The 18042-nt window shown below is 50.4% G+C and overlaps 1 protein-coding gene across 1 annotated transcript in view; it reads left to right on the top strand.

Annotated features, from left to right (window-relative positions):
* Positions 1–18042, top strand: part of LOC311100929 (small muscular protein-like) — a 52671-nt gene that overhangs the window by 22524 nt on the left and 12105 nt on the right. The window contains exons 2-4 of the mRNA XM_084141907.1: positions 5938–5999; positions 16911–16997; positions 17141–17304. Coding sequence (XP_083998033.1) covers positions 5964–5999; positions 16911–16997; positions 17141–17293 — 276 coding nt within the window. The 5' untranslated portion in view covers positions 5938–5963 and the 3' untranslated portion in view covers positions 17294–17304. The remainder of the gene's footprint in view (positions 1–5937; positions 6000–16910; positions 16998–17140; positions 17305–18042) is intronic.

Genomic DNA, 18042 nt, shown 5'->3' on the forward strand with positions numbered 1-18042 from the left:
TATTTAGTCAGCCACCAATTGTGCAAGTACTCGCACTTAAAAAGATTAGAGAGGCCTGTAATTTTCATCATAGGTACACGTCAACTAAGACAGACAAAATGAGAAAAAAAAATCCAGAAAATCACATTGTAGGATTTTTCATGAATTTATTTGCAAATTATGGTGGAAAATAAGTATTTGGTCAATAAAAAAAGTTTCTCAATACTTTGTTATATACCCTTTGTTGGCAATGACACAGGTCAAACGTTTTCTGTAAGTCTTTACAAGGTTTTCACACACTGTTGCTGGTATTTTGGCCCATTCCTCCATGCAGATCTCCTTTAGAGCAGTGATGTTTTGGGGCTGTCGCTGGGCAACACAGACTTTCAACTCCCTCCAAAGATTTTCTATGGGGTTGAGATCTGGAGACTGGCTAGGCCACTCTAGGACCTTGAAATGCTTCTTACGAAGCCACTCCTTCGTTGCCCGGGCGGTGTGTTTGGGATCATTGTCATGCTGAAAGACCCAGCCACGTTTCATCTTCAATGCCCTTGCTGATGGAAGGAGGTTTCCACTCAAAATCTCACGATACATGGCCCCATTCATTCTTTCCTTTACACGGATCAGTCGTCCTGGTCCCTTTGCAGAAAAACAGCCCCAAAGCATGATGTTTCCACCCCCATGCTTCACAGTAGGTATGGTGTTCATTGGATGCAAATCAGCATTCTTTGTCCTCCAAACACGACGAGTTGAGTTTTTACCAAAAAGTTCTATTTTGGTTTCATTTGACCATATGACATTCTCCCAATCCTCTTCTGGATCATCCAAATGCACTCTAGCAAACTTCAGACAGGCCTGGACATGTACTGGCTTAAGCAGGGGGACACGTCTGGCACTGCAGGATTTGAGTCCCTGGCGGCGTAGTGTGTTACTCATGGTAGGCTTTGTTACTTTGGTCCCAGCTCTCTGCAGGTCATTCACTAGGTCCCCCCGTGTGGTTCTGGGATTTTTGCTCACCGTTCTTGTGATCATTTTGACCCCACGGTCTACAATTTTGTTTCTGGTGTCCTTTCACAGCTCTTTGGTCTTGGCCATAGCTGAGTTTGGAGTGTGACTGTTTGAGATTGTGGACAGGTGTCTTTTATACTGATAACAAGTTCAAACAGGTGCCATTAATACAGGTAACGAGTGGAGGACAGAGGAGCCTCTTAAAGAAGAAGTTACAGGTCTGTGAGAGCCAGGAATCTTGCTTGTTTGTAGGTGACCAAATACTTATTTTCCACCATAATTTGCAAATCCAAACTCCACTATGGCCAAGACCAAAGAGCTGTCAAAGGACACCAGAAACAAAATTGTAGACCTGCACCAGGCTGGGAAGACTGAATCTGCAATAGGTAAGCAGCTTGGTTTGAAGAAATCAACTGTGGGAGCAATTATTAGGAAATGGATGACATACAAGACCACTGATAATCTCCCTCGATCTGGGGCTCCACGCAAGATCTCACCCTGTGGGGTCAAAATGATCACAAGAACGGTGAGCAAAAATCCCAGAACCACACGGGGGGACCTAGTGAATGACCTGCAGAGAGCTGGGACCAAAGTAACAAAGCCTACCATCAGTAACACACTACGCCGCCAGGGACTCAAATCCTGCAGTGCCAGACGTGTGCCCCTGCATAAGCCAGTACATGTCCAGGCCCGTCTGAAGTTTGCTAGAGTGCATTTGGATGATCCAGAAGAGGATTGGGAGAATGTCATATGGTCAGATGAAACCAAAATAGAACTTTTTGGTAAAAACTCAACTTGTCGTGTTTGGAGGACAAAGAATGCTGAGTTGCATCCAAAGAACACCATACCTACTGTGAAGCATGGGGGTGGAAACATCATGCTTTGGGGCTGTGTTTCTGCAAAGGGACCAGGACGACTGATCCGTGTAAAGGAAAGAATTAATGGGGCCATGTATCGTGAGATTTTGAGTGAAAACCTCCTTCCATCAGCAAGGGCATTGAAGATGAAACGTGGTTGGGTCTTTCAGCATGACAATGATCCCAAACACACCGCACGGGCAACGAAGGAGTGGCTTCGTAAGAAGCATTTCAAGGTCCTGGAGTGGCCTAGCCAGTCTCCAGATCTCAACCCCATAGAAAATCTTTGGAGGGAGTTGAAAGTCTGTGTTGTCCAGCGACAGCCCCAAAACATCACTGCTCTAGAGGAGATCTGCATGGAGGAATGGGCCAAAATAACAGCAACAGTGTGTGAAAACCTTGTGAAGACTTACAGAAAACGTTTGACCTGTGTCATTGCCAACAAAGGGTATATAACAAAGTATTGAGAAACTTTTATTATTGACCAAATACTTATTTTCCACCATAATTTGCAAATAAATTCATAAAAAATCCTACAATGTGATTTTCTGGATTTTTTTTCCTCATTTTGTCTGTCATAGTTGACGTGTACCTATGATGAAAATGACAGGCCTCTCTCATCTTTTTAAGTGGGAGAACTTGCACAATTCGTGGCTGACTAAATACTTTTTTTGCCCACTGTATGGGAGTTTATCAAAATTGGATTTGTTTTAGAAATTCTGTGTGGGTCTGTGTAATCTGAGGGAAATATGTGTCTCGAATGTAGTCATACATTTGGCAGGAGGTTAGGAAGTGCAGCTCAGTTTCCACCTCATTTTGTGGGCAGTATGCACATAGCCTGTCTTCTCTTGAGAGCCAGGTCTGTCTATGGCGGCATTTCTCAATAGCAAGGCTATGCTCACTGAATCTGTACATAGTCAAAGCTTTCCTTAATTTTGGGTCAGTCACAGTGGTCAGGTATTCTGCCACTGTGTACTCTCTGTTTAGGGTCAAATAGCATTCTAGTTTGCTCTGATTTTTTATTAATAATTTACAATGTGTCAAGTAATTGTTCCTTTTGAAGGCCCTTCTTGCCTGTCTCTCAGATAATTCACAGCAAGTTACCTGTGATGCTGATGTTTAGGCCGAGGTATGTATAGTTTTTTGTGTGCTCTAGGGCAACAGGGTCTAGATGGAATTTGTATTTGTGGTGCTGGCAACTGGACCTTTTTTGGAACACCATTATTTTTGTCTTACTGAGATTTACTGTCAGGGCCCAGGTCTGACAGAATCTGTGCAGAAGATCTAGGTGCTGCTGTAGGCCCTCCTTGGTTGGGGACAGAAGCACCAGATCATCAGCAAACAGTATATACAGTGGGGAGAACAAGTATTTGATACACTGCCGATTTTGCAGGTTTTCCTACTTACAAAGCATGTAGAGGTCTGTAATTTGTATCATAGTTACACTTCAACTGTGAGAGACGGAATCTAAAACAAAAAATCCAGAAAATCACATTGTATGATTTTTAAGTAATTAATTTGCATTTTATTGCATGACATAAGTATTTGATCACCTACCAACCAGTAAGAATTCCGGCTCTCACAGACCTGTTAGTTTTTCTTTAAGAAGCCCTCCTGTTCTCCACTCAATACCTGTATTAACTGCACCTGTTTGAACTCGTTACCTGTATAAAAGACACCTGTCCACACACTCAATCAAACAGACTCCAACCTCTCCACAATGGCCAAGACCAGAGAGCTGTGTAAGGACATCAGGGATAAAATTGTAGACCTGCACAAGGCTGGGATGGGCTACAGGACAATAGGCAAGCAGCTTGGTGAGGAGGCAACAACTGTTGGCGCAATTATTAGAAAATGGAAGAAGTTCAAGATGACGGTCAATCACCCTCGGTCTGGGGCTCCATGCAAGATCTCACCTCGTGGGGCATCAATGATCATGAGGAAGGTGAGGGATCAGCCCAGAACTACACGGCAGGACCTGGTCAATGACCTGAAGAGAGCTGGGACCACAGTCTCAAAGAAAACCATTAGTAACACACTACGCCGTCATGGATTAAAATTCTGCAGCGCATGCAAGGTCCCCCTGCTCAAGCCAGCGCATGTCCAGGCCCGTCTGAAGTTTGCCAATGACCATCTGGATGATCCAGAGGAGGAATGGGAGAAGGTCATGTGGTCTGATGAGACAAAAATAGAGCTTTTTGGTTTAAACAGAGCTTTTTGGTCTAAACTCCACTCGCTGTGTTTGGAGGAAGAAGAAGGATGAGTACAACCCCAAGAACACCATCCCAACCGTGAAGCATGGAGGTGGAAACATCATTCTTTGGGGATGCTTTTCTGCAAAGGGGACAGGACGACTGCACCATATTGAGGGGAGGATGGATGGGGCCATGTATCGCGAGATCTTGGCCAACAACCTCCTTCCCTCAGTAAGAGCATTGAAGATGGGTCGTGGCTGGGTCTTCCAGCATGACAATGACCCGAAACACACAGCCAGGGCAACTAAGGAGTGGCTCCGTAAGAAGCATCTCAAGGTCCTGGAGTGGCCTAGCCAGTCTCCAGACCTGAACCCAATAGAAAATCTTTGGAGGGAGCTGAAAGTCCGTATTGCCCAGCGACAGCCCCGAAACCTGAAGGATCTGGAGAAGGTCTGTATGGAAGAGTGGGCCAAAATCCCTGCTGCAGTGTGTGCAAACCTGGTCAAGACCTACAGGAAACGTATGATCTCTGTAATTGCAAACAAAGGTTTATGTACCAAATATTAAGTTCTGCTTTTCTGATGTGTCAAATACTTATGTCATGCAATAAAATGCAAATTAATTACTTAAAAATCATACAATGTGATTTTCTGGATTTTTTGTTTTAGATTCCGTCTCTCACAGTTGAAGTGTAACTATGATACAAATTACAGACCTCTACATGCTTTGTAAGTAGGAAAACCTGCAAAATCGGCAGTGTATCAAATACTTGTTCTCCCCACTGTATTTGACTTCAGATTCTAGTAGGGTGAGGACGGGTGATGCAGACTGTTCTAGTGCTCTCGCCAATTCGTTCATATAAATGTTGAAGAGGGTGGGGTTCAAGCTGCATCCCTGTCTCACCCCACGGCCCTGTGGAAAGAAATGTGTGTGTTTTTTTGCACATTTTAACCACACACTTGTTGTTTGTGTACATGGATTTTATAATGTCGTATGTTTTTCCCGAACACCGCTTTCAATCAATTTGTATAGCAGACCCTCATGCCAAATTGAGTCAAAAGCTTTTTTGAAATCAACAAAGCATGAGAAGACTTTGCCTTTGTTTTGGTTTGGGTTAGGGTTAGGGTTAGGGTTAGTGTGCAAGTCTGCTGTTAATAATAATGCAGAGGATTTTCCCAAGGTTGCTGTTGACGTATCTCCCACGGTAGTTATTGGGGTCAAATTTGTCTCCACTTTTGTGGATTGGGTTGATCAGTCCTTGGTTCCAAATATTGGGGAAAATGTCAGAGCTGAGGATGATGTTAAAGAGTTTAAGAATAGCCAATTGGAATTTGTGGTCTCTCCTCCTCTCTCTCCCCCTCTCTCTCTCTCTCTCTCTCTCCCTTTCTCCTTCCCCCCTCTCTCTCCCTCTCTTTCCCTTTCTACTTCCCCCCTCTCTCTCCCTCTCTTTCCCTTTCCTCTCCCCCCCCTCTCTCTCTCTCTCTCTCTCTCTCTCTCTCTCTCTCTCTCTCTCTCTCTCTCTCTCTCTCTCTCTCTCTCTCTCTCTCTCTCTCTCTCTCTCTCTCGCTCTCGCTCTCTCGCTCTCTCGCTCTCTCTCGCTCTCTCGCTCTCTCGCTCTCTGTTAAATTATTTAGGTGTTAGTTTTGTACCTGCCTCTCTCTTTGGGAGTCGCCAGGCAACTGAAAGACTATCCCAGGCCCCTGAAAGCTACATGACAGCAATGCCCCGCCCCCCCTCCCCCCCCAACACACACACAAACACACATACACACACAAACAAACACACTCAGTCTCTTACCTGTCTCATCTGGTCTGGTCTCGTCAGTTTGATCTGAGCCAGGCTATCTCACCTGTCTAACTCTAACCCTAACCCTTCTCAATGCTTTGTGTTTCCTGCAGGATAGTTGACTGACTGACCGAGCAGCATGTCTAAACCATCATCCAACGTCAAAGCCCTGCAGGTAGGAGTGTGTGTGTGTGTGTGTGTGTGTGTGTGTGTGTGTGAGTGAGTGTGTTTAATTGCTCTCAGTAATATAGAACTGTTTTGAATCCATCTACAGCAGTTCTATTATTGAAAATATAAATGACAATACAGAGGGACCTCCCCACTAAAACCTGTAGGTCTCCCACTGGACTAGTTTAGTTAGAGCTGGGTTAGAGATACAACCTGTAGGTCTCCCACTGGACTAGTTTAGTTAGAGCTGGGTTAGAGATACAACCTGTAGGTCTCCCACTGGACTAGTTTAGTTAGAGCTGGGTTAGAGATACAACCTGTAGGTCCCACTGGACTAGTTTAGTTAGAGCTGGGTTAGAGATACAACCTGTAGGTCTCCCACTGGACTAGTTTAGTTAGAGCTGGGTTAGAGATACAACCTGTAGGTCTCCCACTGGACACAGACATCAGTTCAATGTCTAGCTATGATTTACATTTGGTTGAGTTGTCAACGAATGTGAATTCAATGTGAAATCAACAAAAAATTTCACCATGTCATTGGATTTAGGTGAAAAGTTTGGTAAAAAAAAAAAAGAGATGTCCTTACATTGATTACTTTTTTTTAAATCCAATTCGTTTCCCACAATGGTTCATCAACATAACATTTAATTTTTTGTTTGAAATTACGTGGAAAGCTATCCAGGACCAGGACTAGGTCCAGAACTAAAGACAGTAGCTCTGTAACTCTCCAGGACCAGGACTAGAACTAAAGCCTGTAGCTCTCCAGGAGCAGGGCTAGTGCAGGGTTAGAACTAAAGCCTTTTGTAAGGACAGACGCTGGGAGATGAGAAGCAGGTACAGAGAGTGAACATTTAATGAACAAACAGACAGGAACAAAACACTGACAGCGTCTGGACAATGGAAATGAAACAACATTAATGCAGACACGGGCATCAAACTGAGGAACAGACAGATATAGGGAAGGTAACCAAGCAGTGATGAAGTTCAGGTGAGTCTAATGAGGCGCAGATTCGCATAAGGATGGTGACGTGTGATGATGGGCAGCCTGGCGCCCTCGAGCGCCAGAGAGGGGGGTGGGAGCAGGCGTGACCGTACTCCCCCCTCTAGGGACGCCACCCGCCGCTGAGGCATGGGAGCCTGACGGACTGGCCGAGGCATGGGAGCCTGACGGACTGGCCGAGGCATGGGAGCCTGACGGACTGGCCGAGGCATGGGAGCCTGACGGACTGGCCGAGGCATGGGAGCCTGACGGACTGGCCGAGGCATGGGAGCCTGACGGACTGGCGGAGGCATGGGAGCCTGACGGACTGGCCGAGGCATGGGAGCCTGACGGACTGGCCGAGGCATGGGAGCCTGACGAACCGGACGGACTGGCCGAGGCATGGGAGCCTGACGAACCGGACGACGCACAGGAACCTGTCGAGCCTGACGGACTGGCCGAGGCATGGGAGCCTGACGGACTGGCTGAGGCATGGGAGCATGACGGACTGGCCGAGGCATGGGAGCCTGACGGACTGGCCGAGGCATGGGAGCCTGACGGACTGGCCGAGGCATGGGAGCCTGACGGACTGGCGGAGGCATGGGAGCCTGACGGACTGGCCGAGGCATGGGAGCCTGACGGACTGGCCGAGGCATGGGAGCCTGACGGACTGGCCGAGGCATGGGAGCCTGACGGACTGGCGGAGGCATGGGAGCCTGACGGACTGGCCGAGGCATGGGAGCCTGACGAACCGGATGGACTGGCCGAGGCATGGGAGCCTGACGAACCGGACGACGCATAGGAACCTGTCGAGCCTGACGGACTGGCCGAGGCATGGGAGCCTGACGGACTGGCTGAGGCATGGGAGCATGACGGACTGGCCGAGGCATGGGAGCCTGACGGACTGGCCGAGGCATGGGAGCCTGACGGACTGGCGGAGGCATGGGAGCCTGACGGACTGGCCGAGGCATGGGAGCCTGACGGACTGGCCGAGGCATGGGAGCCTGACGAACCGGACGGACTGGCCGAGGCATGGGAGCCTGACGAACCGGACGACGCACAGGAACCTGTCAAGCATGACGGACTGGCCGAGGCATGGGAGTCTGACGGACTGGCCGAGGCATGGGAGCCTGACGGACTGGCCGAGGCATGGGAGCCTGACGGACTGGCGGAGGCATGGGAGCCTGACGGACTGGCCGAGGCATGGGAGCCTGACGGACTGGCCGAGGCATGGGAGCCTGACGAACCGGACGGACTGGCCGAGGCATGGGAGCCTGACGAACCGGACGACGCACAGGAACCTGTCGAGCCTGACGGACTGGCCGAGGCATGGGAGCCTGACGGACTGGCTGAGGCATGGGAGCATGACGGACTGGCCGAGGCATGGGAGCCTGACGGACTGGCCGAGGCATGGGAGCCTGACGGACTGGCCGAGGCATGGGAGCCTGACGGACTGGCGGAGGCATGGGAGCCTGACGGACTGGCCGAGGCATGGGAGCCTGACGGACTGGCCGAGGCATGGGAGCCTGACGGACTGGCCGAGGCATGGGAGCCTGACGGACTGGCGGAGGCATGGGAGCCTGACGGACTGGCCGAGGCATGGGAGCCTGACGAACCGGATGGACTGGCCGAGGCATGGGAGCCTGACGAACCGGACGACGCATAGGAACCTGTCGAGCCTGACGGACTGGCCGAGGCATGGGAGTCTGACGGACTGGCCGAGGCATGGGAGCCTGACGGACTGGCCGAGGCATGGGAGCCTGACGGACTGGCGGAGGCATGGGAGCCTGACGGACTGGCCGAGGCATGGGAGCCTGACGGACTGGCCGAGGCATGGGAGCCTGACGAACCGGACGACGCACAGGAACCTGTCGAGCCTGACGGACTGGCCGAGGCATGGGAGCCTGACGGACTGGCTGAGGCATGGGAGCATGACGGACTGGCCGAGGCATGGGAGCCTGACGGACTGGCCGAGGCATGGGAGCCTGACGGACTGGCGGAGGCATGGGAGCCTGACGGACTGGCGGAGGCATGGGAGCCTGACGGACTGGCCGAGGCATGGGAGCCTGACGGACTGGCCGAGGCATGGGAGCCTGACGGACTGACCGAGGCATGGGAGCCTGACGGACTGGCCGAGGCATGGGAGCCTGACGGACTGGCCGAGGCATGGGAGCCTGACGGACTGGCGGAGGCATGGGAGCCTGACGGACTGGCCGAGGCATGGGAGCCTGACGAACCGGATGGACTGGCCGAGGCATGGGAGCCTGACGAACCGGACGACGCATAGGAACCTGTCGAGCCTGACGGACTGGCCGAGGCATGGGAGCCTGACGGACTGGCTGAGGCATGGGAGCATGACGGACTGGCCGAGGCATGGGAGCCTGACGGACTGGCCGAGGCATGGGAGCCTGACGGACTGGCGGAGGCATGGGAGCCTGACGGACTGGCGGAGGCATGGGAGCCTGACGGACTGGCCGAGGCATGGGAGCCTGACGGACTGGCCGAGGCATGGGAGCCTGACGGACTGGCCGAGGCATGGGAGCCTGACGAACCGGACGGACTGGCCGAGGCATGGGAGCCTGACGAACCGGACGACGCACAGGAACCTGTCGAGCCTGACGGACTGGCCGAGGCATGGGAGCCTGACGGACTGGCCGAGGCATGGGAGCATGACGGACTGGCCGAGGCATGGGAGCCTGACGGACTGGCCGAGGCATGGGAGCCTGACGGACTGGCCGAGGCATGGGAGCCTGACGGACTGGCGGAGGCATGGGAGCCTGACGGACTGGCCGAGGCATGGGAGCCTGACGGACTGGCCGAGGCATGGGAGCCTGACGAACCGGACGGACTGGCCGAGGCATGGGAGCCTGACGAACCGGACGACGCACAGGAACCTGTCGAGCCTGACGGACTGGCCGAGGCATGGGAGCCTGACGGACTGGCCGGGGCATGGGAGCCTGACGGTCTGGCCGGGGCATGGGAGCCTGACGAGCCGGACGGACTGGCCGAGGCATGGGAGCCTGACGAGCCGGACGACGCACAGGAACCTGTCGAGCCTGACGGACTGGCCGAGGCATGGGAGCCTGACGAGCCGGACGACGCACAGGAACCTGTCGAGCCTGACGGACTGGCCGAGGCATGGGAGCCTGACGAGCCGGACGACGCACAGGAACCTGTCGAGCCTGACGGACTGGCCGAGGCATGGGAGCCTGACGAACCGGCTGAGGTGTGGAATCCTGACGAGCCGGCTGAGGCATGGGAGACTGACGAACCGGCTGAGGTGTGGAATCCTGACGAACCGGCTGAGGTGTGGAATCCTGACGAGCAGGCTGAGGCATGGAAGCCTGATGAGCCGGCTGGCATGACGTGGGATGGGAGCTTGCCGAGCCCTCTGAGGCATGGGAGCCCGAAGAGTCCTCTGAGGCATGGGAGCCTGACGAGCCTGCTGAGGCATGGGAGCCTGACGAGCCCGCTGAGGCATGACGTGGGATGGGAGCCTGACGAGCCAACCGAGGCAAGAAAACCTCTCGAGCCAGCTAAGGCATGGAAGCCTGACGAGCCAGCTGAGGCATTCCTGGTTCCTTCGGCAGCGGCACCCAGGCCCAACGTCACCAACCCAAACGAGAAACAAAAACTCCCTGATGCTTCTGATTGTGGTGTCTGCAATCTTTAACGACAGACGCTGGGAAACAGGAAACAAGTACAGGGTGAGGATGCAATAATAAATAGACATGAAACAAAACAAGAACAGCGTCTGGACGAGAGAAACAAAACAACATCAATGCAACACGGGGATCAAACTGAGGAACAGACAGATATAGGGGAGGTAATTAAGCAGTGATGAAGTCCAGGAGAGTCCAATGAAGCGCTGATGCGCGTAAAGATGGTGACAGGTGTGCGTAATGATGGGCAGCCTGGCGCCCTCGAGCGCCAGGGAGGGGGAGAGGGAGCAGGCGTGACACCTTTAGCTCAGTAACTCTCCAGGACCAGGACTAGAACTAAAGCCAGTGGCTCTGTAGCCTTCAGGTCCAGGGCTAGTGCAGGGTTAGAACTAAAGTCTGTATCTCTGTAGCTCTCCAGGACCAGGACTAGCGCAGGGTTAGAACTAAAGTCTGTATCTCTGTAGCTCACCATGACCAGGACTAGAACTAAATCCTTGTACTTATGTAGCTCTCCAGGACCAGGGCTTGTGCAGGGTTAGAACTAAAGCCTGTAGCTCTGTAGCGCTCCAGGACAAGGACTAGTAACAAAGCCTGCATCTCGCTGTTTCTCCAGGACCATGACTAAATCCTGTGGCTCTGTATTTCTCCAGGACCAGGACTAAAGCAGGTATCTCTGTAGCTCTCCAGGACCAGGACTAGAACTAAAGCCTGCTTCTCTCTATTTCTCCAGGACCAGGATTAAATCCTGTAGCTCTGTATTTCTCCAGGACCAGGATTAAATCCCGTAGCTCTGTATTTCTCCAGGACCAGGACTAGAACTAAAGCCTGTTGCTCTCCAGGACTAATCAAATAATATAAAATGTATTTACAAAGCCCGTTTTACATCAGCAGATGTCTCAAAGTGCAGAAACAGAAACCCATTCTAAATCCCCAAACAGCAAGCAAGTAAGATGTAGAAACACGGTGGCTAGGGAAAACTCCCTAGAAAGGCAAGAACCTAGAAAGAAACCTAGAGAGGGATCAGGCTCTGAGTGGTGGCCAGTCCTCTTCTGGCTGTGACGTGTGGCGATTACAAGAGTACATGGCCAATAAGGCCAGATCCTTCTTCAAGATGTTCAAATGTTCATATATGACCAGCAGGGTCAAATAATAATCACAGTGGTTGCATCAGGTCAGCACCTCAGGAGTAAATGTCAGTTGGCTGTTCATAGCCATTCAGAGGTCGAGACAGCAGGTGCGGTAGAGCTAGAGAGAGAGAGAGAGAGAGAGAGAGAGAGAGAGAGAGAGAGAGAGAGGGTCGAAAACAGCAGGTCTGGGACAATGTAGCATGTCCGGAGAGCAGGCCATAGCCACAGGCAAAACAGCAGAAACTGGATCAGCAGCACGACCAGGTGGACTGGGGACGGAGAGAGCCAGGAGTCATCAGGGCAGGTAGTCCTGAGGCATGGTTCTAGGGCTCAGGTCCTCTGGGAGGTTGAGAGAGAGAGAAAGAGATAAGACAGGAGAATTTCACCAGATAGGACAGACTGACCCTAGCCCCCCGGCACATAGACTATTGCGGCATTGATACTGAAGGCTGAGACAGGGGGGTCAGGGGACACTGTGGGCCCGTCCGACAATAACCCCAGACAGGGCCAACCAGGCAGGATATAACCCCACCCACTTTGCTAAAGCACAGCCCCCACACCACCAGAGGGATATCAACAGACCACCAGCTTACTACCCTGAGACAAGGTTGAGTATAGTCCACAAACATCTCCTCCACTGAACGAGCCCGAGGGGGCACAAAACCGGACAGCAAGATCATGTCAGTGACTCAACCCACTCAAGTCGAGTACAGCGCAAAAAAGCCTGGCACGATGTGACGCACTCCTCCTAGGTACGGAATGGACGAGCACTAGTAAGCCAGTGACTCAGCCCCCGTAATAGGGTCAGAGGCAGAGAATCCCAGTGGAGAGACAGGAACCGGCCAGGCAGAGACAGCAAGGGCGGTTCATCATTCCAGTGCCTTGCCGTTCACCTTCGCACCCCTGGGCCAGACTACACTCAATCATAGGACCTACTGAAGAGATGAGTCTTCAGTAAAGACTTAAAGGTCTCACATGGATAGGCAGACCAATCCATAAAAACTGAGCTCTATAGGAGAAAGCCCTGCCTCCAGCTGTTTGCTTAGAAATTCTAGGGACAATAAGGAGGCCTGCGTCTTGTGACCGTAGCGTACGTGTAGGTATGTACGGCAGGACCAAATCAGAGAGATAGGTAGGAGCAAGCCCATGTAATGCTTTGTAGGTTAGCAGTAAAACCTTGAAATCTGCCCTAGCCTTAACAGGAAGCCAGTGGAGAGGCCAGCCCTAGCCTTCACAGGAAGCCAGTGGAGAGGCCAGCCCTAGCCTTAACAGGAAGCCAGTGGAGAGGCCAGCCCTAGCCTTAACAGGAAGCCAGTCTAGAGGCTAGCCCTAGCCTTAACAGGAAGCCTTAACAGGAAGCCTTAACAGGAAGCCAGTGGAGAGGCCAGCCCTAGCCTTAACAGGAAGCCAGTGGAGAGGCCAGCCCTAGCCTTAACAGGAAGCCAGTGGAGAGGCCAGCCCTAGCCTTAACAGGAAGCCAGTGGAGAGGCCAGCCCTAGCCTTAACAGGAAGCCAGTGGAGAGGCCAGCCCTAGCCTTAACAGGAAGCCCTAGCCTTCACAGGAAGCCAGTCTAGAGGCTAGCCCTAGCCTTAACAGGAAGCCTTAACAGGAAGCCCTAGCCTTAACAGGAAGCCAGTGGAGAGGCCAGCCCTAGCCTTAACAGGAAGCCTTAACAGGAAGCCCTAGCCTTAACAGGAAGCCAGTGGAGAGGCTAGCCCTAGCCTTAACAGGAAGCCTTAACAGGAAGCCCTAGCCTTAACAGGAAGCCCTAGCCTTAACAGGAAGCCAGTGGAGAGGCCAGCCCTAGCCTTAACAGGAAGCCTTAACAGGAAGCCTTAACAGGAAGCCCTAGCCTTAACAGGAAGCCCTAGCCTTAACAGGAAGCCAGTGGAGAGGCCAGCCCTAGCCTTAACAGGAAGCCTTAACAGGAAGCCCTAGCCTTAACAGGAAGCCCTAGCCTTAACAGGAAGCCAGTGGAGAGGCCAGCCCTAGCCTTAACAGGAAGCCTTAACAGGAAGCCCTAGCCTTAACAGGAAGCCAGTGGAGAGGCCAGCCCTAGCCTTAACAGGAAGCCCTAGCCTTAACAGGAAGCCAGTCTAGAGGCTAGCACTGGAGTAATATCAAATAAAATCCAATTGTATTTGCCACATGCGCTGAATACAACAGGTATGTACATTACCGTGAAATCCTTACTTACAGCCCTTAACCAACAATGCATTAATTTTTTTATAAAAAAGTAAAATAAAACAACAACAACAAAAAAGTGTTGAGCAAAAAAAGCAGAAGTAAAATAAAATAACAGTAGGGAGGCTATATACAGGGGGTACCGGTGCAGAGTCAATGTTAGTTGAGGTAATATGTTGAGGTAGTTGAGGTAGTTGAGGTAATATGTACATGTGGGTAGAGTTAAAGTGACTATGCATAAATCATTAACAGAGTGTAAAAATATGGGGTGGGGGTGGGTGGGCAGTGCAAATAGTCCGGGTAGCCATGATTAGCTGTTCGGGAGTCTTATGGCTTGGGGGTAGAAGCTGTTGAGAAGCCTTTTGGACCTAAACTTGGCGCTCCGGTACCTCTTGCCGTGCGGTAGCAGAGAGAACAGTCTATGACTAGGGTGGCTGGAGTCTTTGACAATTTTGAGGGCCTTCCTCTGACAATATGATACATTTTTAATTTGTTTTTGTTCTACTCAAGATTCTAGCAGCCGTATTTTGCACTAACTGAAGTTTATTTAGTGCTTTATCTGGGTAGCCGGAGAGTAGAGCATTGCAGTAGTCTAATCTAGAAGTGGTAAAAAAAAGGATTAGCTTTTCTGCATCATTTTGTGGTCCGCATCATTTTGTGGCTCAGCTGGTCCTTTGATCAATAATATAATAATACTTTTAGCAAAAATGTTTGTCTTTAATTTACAATCTGTAGAAACTATGGGAATAGAAAGGTTCAGAACTTTTGTGAAACATCACAGCATTTTATAAAAACATTAGCTCCTCGGTTAGGTGGTTAACTGATCAACTGTACTCTGACATCCTTGAGTAGGTGGAGGGACTCTGGAAGGGCATCTAGAAATCTTTGGGTTGTGCGAGAATTTATTGCGCAGCTTTTGATAATCCTTGGTTGGGGTCTGAGCAGATGATTTGTTGCGATTGCAAATATAATAAGATGGTAGTCCGATAGTCCAGGATTATGAGGAAAAACATTTAGATCCACAATATTTAATCCACGGGACAATAATAGATCCAGGTTATGACTGTGGCAATGCGTAGGTCGGGAGACATGTTGGACGAAACCCAGTGAGTCGATGATGGCTCCGAAAGCCTTTTGGAGTGGATCTGTGGAATTTTCCATGTAACCAAAAATTATACTATTATCTGCCATGACTACAAGGTGCGATAGGAATTCAGGGAACTCCATGAGGAACGCTGTATACGGCCCAGGAGGCCTGGAAACAGTAGATATAGAAAGGGATTCAGTAGGCTGCATAGATTTCATGACTAGAAGCTCAAAGGACGAAAACGCAGTCATTATTTTAATTGTTTTGAAATGTTCTGTCGTAAATATTAGCAACACCTCCGCCTTTGTGGGATGCACAGGCGATATGGTCACTAGTGTAACCAGGAATAGAGGCCTCATTTAACACAGTAAATTCATCAGGCTTGAGCCATGTTTCAGTCAGGACAATCACATTATGACGTTATGATCAGTGATTAGTTCATTGACTATGACTGCCTTGGAAGTGAGGGATCTAACATTAAGTAGACCTATTTTCACATATGAGATATTATCACAATCTCTTTCAATAATGACAGGAAGGGAGGAGAACTTTATTCCAGTGAGATTGCTAAGGCGAACCCCGCCATGTTTAGTTTTGCCCGACCTAGATCGAGGCACAGACACGGTCTCAATGGGGATAGCTGAGCTGACTACACTGACTGTGCTAGTGGCAGACTCCACTAAGCTGGCCGGCTGGTGCCTGCTGTCTGGCCTGCACCCTGTCTTATTATTGAGGAGTTTGAGCCCTGTCTGTGTTGATAGATAAGATGAGACAATACAGACATTCATAATATGGTAAGCACACTGTGTGTGTCTGTGTTTAATTTCCATACTGTAATAGAACAGGACCAAACCAGGATGTAGTGGCTGTAACCAAAGCAGAGACACACACCAGTCAGTACACACACAATACACACACCGGGTTCACACACACACCAGTCAGTACACACACAATACACACACCGGGTTCCCAGTCAGTACACACACAATACACACACCGGGTTCACACACACACCAGTCAGTACACACACAATACACACACCGGGTTCCCAGTCAGTACACACACAATACACACACCGGGTTCACACACACACCAGTCAGTACACACACAATACACACACCGGGTTCCCAGTCAGTACACACACAATACACACACCGGGTTCACACACACACCAGTCAGTACACACACAATACACACACCGGGTTCCCAGTCAATACACACACAATACACACACCGGGTTCACACACACACCAGTCAGTACACACACAATACACACACCGGGTTCACACACACACCAGTCAATACACACACAATACACACACCGGGTTCACACACACACATCAGTCAATACACACACAATACACACACCAGGTTCACACACACATCAGTCAATACACACAATACTCAGGGATCTATATGTAAATAACTGGTAAAGAATCTAGAGCAGGTTTACATCAATCCAATGCTCTTAAACGTGTGCTGAGGAGTGAACGAATGCTGAGGAGTGAATGAATGCTGAGGAGTGAACGAATGCTGAGGAGTGAACGAATGCTGAGGAGTGAACGAATGCTGAGGAGTGAACGAATGCTGAGGAGTGAACGAATGCTGAGGAGTGAACGAATGCTGAGGAGTGAACGAATGCTGAGTAGTGAACGAATGCTGAGGAGTGAACGAATGCTGAGGAGTGAACGAATGCTGAGGAGTGAACGAATGCTGAGGAGTGAACGAATGCTGAGGAGTGAACGAATGCTGAGGAGTGAACGAATGCTGAGGAGTGAACAAATGCATTTCAGGAGAAAGGACAGAGAATTGGAACACTGTACATTTGGCCTCTTGGGGGTTGAGTGTGTCTGATTGGTTGTTGCTCCTGTCCATCAGGCAAATCTGAATATTCCAATGGGAGCGCTGCGTCCAGGGGCGGGACATCCTGTCAAGAGGAGAGAGGAGACAGCAGACTCAGAGGAGGTCAGACACACACACAAACACACACACACACAAAAGCACACACACACACACAAAAGCACACACACACACACACACACACAAACACACACACACTAATTTGGCTTGATGACCTAAATTCACATTAGGAAACTCTTTTTGTAAAGGCTCCTCCCCCAGACCCACTGCAGGAGGTCACGGCCCTGTCGCCAGAGGAGAAGAAGCCATTGCCTGGATCGATGAAGCTTCCTGGTCCAGCCGTCAACCTATCAGAGCTGCAGAACGTCAAGAGTGAACTACGATGGGTCACCAAGGATTAACACACACACTGGTACACACACACACACACACACAAACACACACACACACACACACACACACACACACACACACACACACACACACACACACACACACACACACTGGTACACACACACACACACACACACACACACACACACACACACACACACACACACACACACACACACACACACACACACACACACACACACACTGGTACAGACACACACACACACACACACACCCACACACACACACACTGGTACAGACACACACACACACACACACACACACACACACACACACACACACACTGGTACAGACACACACACACACACACACACACACACACACACACACACACACACACACTGGTACAGACACACACACACACACACACACACACACACACACACACACACACACACACACACACACACACACACACACTGGTACAGACACACACACACACACACACACACACACTGGTACAGACACACACACACACACACACACACACACACACACACACACACACACACACACACACACACACACACACACACACACATGTCCACTTCAACCATGAAAAACATTGCAGGAGCTGCAGTTTTAGGATTTCACTACAAGGTGTCAGTGTGAGCTGTGTATTCTTCTTATTAGCGTTATGAGTACTAATTAGTGGTTATGAGTACTAATTAGAGTTATGAATACCTATTAGGGGTTATGAATACTAATAGAGTTATGAATACCTATTAGTGGTTAT

The sequence above is a fragment of the Coregonus lavaretus genome (genome assembly GCF_964263955.1).
Source record: "Coregonus lavaretus genome assembly, chromosome: 2".
Lineage (NCBI taxonomy): Eukaryota > Metazoa > Chordata > Actinopteri > Salmoniformes > Salmonidae > Coregonus > Coregonus lavaretus.